Source organism: Populus nigra, chromosome 4 (assembly GCF_951802175.1).
Source record: "Populus nigra chromosome 4, ddPopNigr1.1, whole genome shotgun sequence".
NCBI lineage: Eukaryota > Viridiplantae > Streptophyta > Magnoliopsida > Malpighiales > Salicaceae > Populus > Populus nigra.
The window spans coordinates 17,264,921-17,272,266 of record NC_084855.1 but is presented as its reverse complement, the minus strand read 5'-3'; the positions used below and the strand labels follow the sequence as shown (position 1 = coordinate 17,272,266).

The following is a 7,346-nucleotide window of genomic DNA, read 5'->3' as shown; positions in this document are numbered from 1 at the left end:
AATATAATATCAATAATAAGCAATTAAGCTTGAATGGGTGTCTTAACACTTAATACCCTAAAGTCAACTGATTTAAAAGTTATTGACCCAAAACTTGTTATATGGGTTGAGGAGAAAACTTAAGGGAATCAAACATTGCACAATTTATATTTAAGTATTTACAACCCAAGTCACTAAGCTTGTAAGGGTATCTCAACACCTAATACCCTGAGGTCAACTGATTTAGGACTTATTAGTTTACTCGTTACATGGATTAATAATCCATCATGTTATTTTTAATTTAAGTTATATATATATATATCCCAACCCAAAGAAGTTAATCTTAAAAAAATATTAGAAAAAAAATTGTTGTCTTCCAAGTAAAGCCCCATAATTATATGTTGTTATATTAAGCACAAAAACAATGTTTATTAATATCTTGATTAAAAGGTAAGTGGTAAAAATATAAAATCTAATGAGAATTTGTTTATTTGAATTAATCAATAAAAGTAAAATGATGAGTTCCTTGGTTTTGGATTTTGTAATTTGTTTTTCAATTTTAATGCTTTAATTATTATGAACTAGTAATAAGCTGACTAAGGGGGTTTGATAAGTACTTAAATGTGTATTTTATTAAGGTTTTATATCATCATATTATACTTAAAGTATCATTAAATACTTTAACTTAAGCACGTTTTATAATAACAAGTGTGATAATATAAGATATCTTTAATTTATGATAAATGCTCAATTTTAAATGCAAGTTTGTAAAATAGGCATATCTTACAATTTAGAGGATTGATTAATATGTTTGATTATTGAAATTGAGGTTCATGTGAAAAAAATAAAGAGAGGGCTAAGTTTAGAGAAGAAATTATAGTTAGGCTGGTTCTAGTCAAACCGGAACATCATTCAGTTTTTTGGGTATAATTGAAGCTGGTGACCTTGGATTCATATGTGGTTTAACTAGATGGAAAGCTAACACATAAACCTAAAACATTCATGACGAGCCTAAGACTTAATATTTCTGTTTTTAAGTTCAAATCTTAATAAGAAAAAAAAAACTGAATTTGTCTTGCAACCTAGATACTATTTGGTGTTCAGCCTATATATGAAGTTATAGAAGCGCCAAAATAATCCCATTCTTTTTAGGTTATAAATCCAGGGCAAATATTTACAACTTTCATAAAGACAATCTATTTAGATTATGATGTTATCAATGACGTTTCATCCAACCACCAAATCTATAGCTATTCACCATATCACTAGTTCTAAGTTTTAGCTTGTAAAAAGAGGAATTTGCCATCAATTTAAGATATTTTGGTTTTGATATCAAGATCCATTCTCTTGCTTTTTTTATTTGTATTTGTAATATTCAAGTTTTATTTCATGTTATATTCTCATTAGTTTTTTGTTTATGATTATTATTTTTCTTATTATACTTAGTTAATTTCTATCATACCTATGCTCTCATCTTATTTATTTATATTTTTCTTCTTAATTATGTTTAATTATGTTTTTTTTTTCAAGGTGAAAATGTTACACTAATGGTGCAAGAATAAGTATAGTACAAACTCAACATGGATATTGATATTTAAGTTCAAGAAAATATGTTATTAACATGTGTTGTGATTATTATCTTAATCAATCTTAATACCCTCCTTGTTAAATAGTGAGTCTTGATTCATGGTGTACAACAAATACTTGATTCTTTCATAGCCTACCATATAGAGAATCGATATATGTGCTATGAAAGGATCTTGATTTTTTTATGACATAAATTACACCATGAATACTCACAACATTTACAAGTTTTGACATTATTCAAATAAGGTAATTAAATATAATTAATATGATTACATTAATAACTTAAAATGATCTATTAATGATAAATTATTCGATTGAAACCTCATTTGTGTATAGTTTCTAGTTGAGTAATAGAAAGAGTTTATACTATACTTATTTGAAATATCATTAGTGGATCTAACATTGAAAATTGTTATATCTTTGTTAGATCTTTACATTAATATTGCATCTTAAGGATCTCTTTAACTCTTTTTATTTCATTATCTGTGGTTATGCATTCTCAACTTCCTTGTAAATCAACCTCGATCTTGTCGAATTATTTATTATTTTGATACTTTTGCACTTGAGAGAAGACATTAATTATTTGATTGTGCCAATGTTTATTATAAATGATGGACTAAAATTGATGATTTTTATGTCCTAATATAATTTACTAGTCTGCCCTTGCCTTTTATTTGTTATACATTCTTGAGTTGAACTAAAAGAAAATTGTGTTGACATAATCTTAGCTAATGGAAAACAATGTTGTATTGAGGTAGGTTTAGTTGAATTTGTGTTGAAATTGAGATAAATTTAATATCATATTACAAAAATAGTTTTCATGTAGCATGTAATTGAATTACTAGGTGAACATGATTACACAATAACCAATGAATTTTTTTTTAAGTCAAATTTCGGATTGAATTTGATAACTATAAGTAACAAAATAAACTAGACTAGCATTCATAGTAAAAGATTCAGAACTAGATATATAGATATAATATATAAGGTATCCCATATCCAAGAGAAATGATATGTAAGGCATTATTATTCTGTTGGGCACAACATAGTTGTTAGTACAAACACAACACTATAGACAAGTTATAATTAAAAATAATTTAATTTTAATTAAAGCGACCATTTTGAACCAACTTATATTCAATATTTCAAGTTACGTTAACGTGAAGGTCATTCTTAGATTTCTGCCCTGAATTCAAAGATCACGAAAGGATGTAAAATGGATTGGGCACCAGTGACCTAAGAACTATAAATACAGGCCCACGGTACTCGCATTCACTAAAATGGGTGTGGAGCCTTTCAAAGCGCATTTTATATCCTTGATTCCTCAAAGTTTTGTGGCCGAAACCGCCTAACCGCACAAAAGTGCAATAAGATCGGCTTCTACTAGCCATGGGCGAATAGCTCCATGAAATGATGGATACCGAAAGAAGCTAATATACTAAAAGTGTCAAACATCCCATATAGAAGAAGGTTTTTCCATAGCTGGTTCCCTAAGTGAGGACTGTTGTTGTTGATGATAGGGATTCATCATTTGCATTCTTTGCTGCTGGCTCATTGCTTCCATTTCCAATCTCGGTTGGTGCTGCTGCTGCTGTTGATCCTGAAAATTTGTTGGCCTTGCTCCTCCAATCCCCATGAAGTCACGAGTCATCATGTCACCACCTTCAATAGGCGTACCAGCAAACCTTGAAGGTCCTGTTGGATTCCGCTCCATTAATGCATTCCTTCCGTGCATCAATCCAGAATTGCCACTATCCTCCTGTTCCATATTTTTTATGAACCCTGGATTTTGGTCGTTACTCATGAACATACTTGCAAACATTGCCATATCGTTCATTGCTGAGCTACCTGTACCAGCTGTGTCAAAAATCTGCGACATTTCTTGTGGCCCTCTTTGCAAGGGCTGGTTATTAAATCCTCCAACGCCATTGATCATTCCAGCCATGCTAGTTTGATCCGAAGCCTGTGGCGGGAGGTCATCATAGGAGGTGTTATGCTGCTGAATTCCACCATAAGTTGATGATCTTATAGAAGAAAGCTGGTCAGGACCTGCCATGCTGCTGGCAAAGCTCTTTTGCATCATGGGGGAGTTAATATTATTGCTAGCGGTGGCACCCATTTGTGCTGCTTTTTGCAACAAGGCTGTTGCTGACATGTGAGCAGTGGCCGAAATTTGGCATCCGTTTTTGTTATCTTGAAGATAATGTAAGCCGGATGAGCCATTGGAACTGAGTTGGAGGCTGGAAGTTGAGGAAATGCTTCTTGGACTGCCAAAGAGAGTGCCCGAGCTGCTCGAAAACATGCCTCCTGCCATGTTCATGGACTTGAATGGAATTGGAACGAGTTCTTGAGGGAGAGATTTGAGAGGGTTCTTAGGGTCGAAGCAGTTGAAGTCTGGAATTCCAATAGATGTGCTGGTGTTGGCGCTTAAGGGCATCGAAGACATGAGCTCTGGAATTTGGTTTTGCAAGTTTGACCCCATGTTGGCCATTACTCCTTGGTTTACTTTGTTGTTTTCTTCTGCTAATGCATCACAGAAAGCTCTGTGGGTGATGAAGCTATCTCTTCTGCATGATTGGTAGCAGTGGGGTCACATTAGGTTGCTAGCTAGGGAATAAAATACTGAGAAAAGACTGAAAATCAGTGATTTGCAACTTGAATGTTCAGAGCATAAAAAGTCGTCAAAAAGGAAGCACAAAAATTTTATGAATTTGTCGGCCATTCCAACCGTATCTTCTACTTGAAAGTGGCAATAATGCACTTCTTTGCGATAACTGCGGCAAGCAATCTTTGGACAATAACAAATAATGTTTCAACTGGTTTTGGCAGCAAAAAGAAGATGTCAAATACGCCTATGTAGCTCTACAAATTCAGAAATTACCATGGGACACCTTAAAAATAATTTACTTGATCCCAAATATTATTTAGTCATATACTATAGCTTATCATGAATATAAAAAGACCGTGATTATTAAACAAAAACCATGTTTTTCTTCCATGAAGATTTTTTTTTTTTTTTTTGCTAACCTTGAAAAGATGGTTCCACAATCACATTTGTATTCCCTCGTACCACAAGTCTTTTGATGAGCTTTCCAATCAGATTGTACTGCATATTTCTTCGAGCACTTGTCACATTTCCATTTCTTCTCGCCATGTTTTCGGCTAAAATGCTTCTTAATGCCAGTTAGATCTCCTAATGCACGAGCCGGGTTGTGGTGAACACATGTTGGCTCAGGGCATATGTAGACCTTTTTCCTCACCTCAGTGGTAGTTCTTTGCCTGAGCTTCCATGGCAGATTATGGCCTCTCCTATGCAATTGCAGGTTTTGGTCCCTTTGGAACCCTTTGTTGCATATCTCACACACAAAACGGTTTGTTGCCATAAGTGTCGTTGGTGATAAAGCCACGACTTCAGCAGTGGGATCTGATTCATAAGAGTTAGACCAGTTAATTAGTAATTTTAATTCAGATTTCTCTCCGAAAGAATAATTGATTATTGTAAGATGATTGCTCTATCATATACAAAATTATACACCATAAGACAAGAGTCAATGGAGGAAGAGAAAGTGAACTCATGCTCCAGCTGAGGGTGATCGTGGTAATTAATTTTTTCTATGCATGGTAAAATCGATGGCTCTGTTCTCAGAAGTACAGTTGCAGACAAAAAGAGGCACCAGCAGAGAGGGGAGCCAAGGAAACAGTTCTCACCAATTATTGAAATCTCAAAGCAATAATTGAACCTTTCAATTCACATAACATCTTTCTCTCAATAAAAATTAAAAAAAGAATAAGAAAAGGAAGCTTCTAATTCAGTGGGAGGCAGTAATAAAAAGAAAAGAAAACTGTGTCACCAACCCTTTCATTCACTGAATTTATGCTACTACGTACGCATATAATATGATGCTATATATACGAAAAAAAAGGTTTCCTTTCTCTCTTTTTTTTATTTGCTTCTAATTGAGACCAAGACTAGAACAATCTGTATCAATAAATATTACTGTTAAGTTTCATAAATGGGGCGGTTGACTTTGCCTGGAGTTCCTGGAAGATTTCTTTTCTTCTTAACCGGCTGTTGGGAGGTAGACCCATTGCTGTTTGTTGCAGCCACCGAGTCCGAGCCATGTAAGTGGTTTCGTGCCTGCTGCTGCTGCTTTCCTTGGAGCTGTTGGACTTCTTCTCCAGTATTTCCTGAAGAGAAGCTCCCTTCATCACCTGTGATATTTGACATCGAAACTGAAAAGATTAAAGAAATAGTTTTGCAAAGTTAGATTGTCTTTCTGTCCTTTTTCCGCCCTTTCCAATCTCCCTGTTTCTTTCCAGGACTTTTGTTCTTGTTGGTTTTCTCACTAAAAGGAAGGGTTTGTATTTTGGTGAACATAAAATCAGCAGTTTGCTAGCACCAGAGGAAGACAAAAAATCATGGAATTCTCCTCCATTTCTGGTGAGGACGGGGTACTGTTGCTGCTATGCTATAATTCTAGCATTGGAACCTGGCCTTCTTTGGCCTTATGTACTTATATATAGTGTTGATATGAGACAATTGTTTGGCAAATGCCCCTGGCTTTTTGGAAATTAAAATTGTTCCTATTACATTCCCAAAATTTTAGAATATTAATTTGTTTGCTTAATTATTTTTCAATTAACAGCACTTATTTCATGTGGAAAAAGTAGTGTACATTTTATTTTATTTATAGTTAAATTATGATTTTTTTCCCTCACTTCAAAAAACAAAGAACTGGTTTTGAAGGGGAAAAAACCTTTTCACAAGGTCCATTTATTATTCTATAATTGTTTAGGGATATTTCAGTCTTTTTATAATTTTTTAAACAATTAAATTACTTAGTTACCCTTAAAAGGAAAAAAAATTGGCCTAGAGGCTTTTTCAACAATTCTTTGGCTTGACTTCGAGGGCATATTAGTTATTTCACATTGGTTTTTTGACACTATTTATGTGGTCCCAATGGTCCTCTGGTAATTTAATAAATAAAAAAAATTATTATTATGTTCATTAAACACGCCAATGAATGAGCCACCTTCCTATATTTGAGCGACATGTGTGGTGGCTCATAGAGGTTCAAAATTAGTTTTCTTAGTATTTTTTGATTCACAATGATGAGGTAAACCTTTCTAAAAGGCATGTGTGACTTAACTATAAGTAGTTTAGGGGTGGTTGACTTTTTTTTCTTCTTTTTTTTTTTCCATAATTTTCATGCATGTCTTTGCAACATTTCACAACAACCCTTCAATTTTGGTTTTCTTAAGAGTTGGACCTTTTTCTGCTAATTGTTTTTTTTATTTTAATTAACTTATAGATTTGATTTTTTTTAATTTCATCCTCCATCAATTTTTTTTATTTTAGATTTAGTCCTTATTATTTTGATTGCTATTTATTTTATTATGGATATTTTTTAGAAGTAATTTCTTTTTTAAAAAATCATCCTCCTTCATTATATTTGCATATTAAATTTTATCCTTATTCTTTTGATTACTATTTTATTAATCTTGGCAAGTTTTTCAGATTGATTTTTTTATTTCATCTTTTAATATTAAATTGGGCTTCTTGATTGACCCCCGTTTTAAGATTTAATAGGTTGAGTATTTGAGAGATTAACTCAGGTTTAAGAAATTCTTCCTATTCATTTGTTGGTTTTTTAAAAAGCTCATATTTTTTCAGTTTTGTCATTTGACATTTGATTAAGTTGGGGTTTCTAAAGGATTTTTATGTTTTTTTCTTTATTGGATTTAGCTTTTTTTAAAAGAATTTTTTAATTAAATTACAT

The 7,346-nt window shown here is 32.8% G+C and overlaps 1 protein-coding gene across 1 annotated transcript; it reads right to left on the bottom strand.

The window, feature by feature from the left end:
• Window positions 1–2,847: 2,847 nt before the first annotated feature.
• LOC133691956 (zinc finger protein GAI-ASSOCIATED FACTOR 1-like) lies at window positions 2,848–6,042 on the bottom strand. Its single transcript, XM_062112584.1, has 3 exons — window positions 5,587–6,042; window positions 4,594–5,041; window positions 2,848–4,133 (listed from the first exon to the last, which is right to left on the bottom strand). Exons 1-3 carry the CDS (start codon window positions 5,792–5,794, stop codon window positions 3,014–3,016), a joined length of 1,776 nt encoding a protein of 591 aa, XP_061968568.1. The 5' UTR covers window positions 5,795–6,042; the 3' UTR covers window positions 2,848–3,013.
• Window positions 6,043–7,346: the final 1,304 nt, after the last annotated feature.

Excerpts from the sequence above, each read along its gene's own strand:
- LOC133691956 (XM_062112584.1), bottom strand. The coding sequence starts at position 5,794 with ATGTCAAATATCACAGGTGATGAAGGGAGCTTCTCTTCAGGAAATACT. Across the intron at positions 5,042-5,586 it reads AACTCCAGGCAAAGTCAACC|AGAAATCTGAATTAAAATTA; the intron begins GCCCCATTTATG and ends ATTCTTTCGGAG. Across the intron at positions 4,134-4,593 it reads TGTGGAACCATCTTTTCAAG|AAGAGATAGCTTCATCACCC; the intron begins GTTAGCAAAAAA and ends CCAATCATGCAG.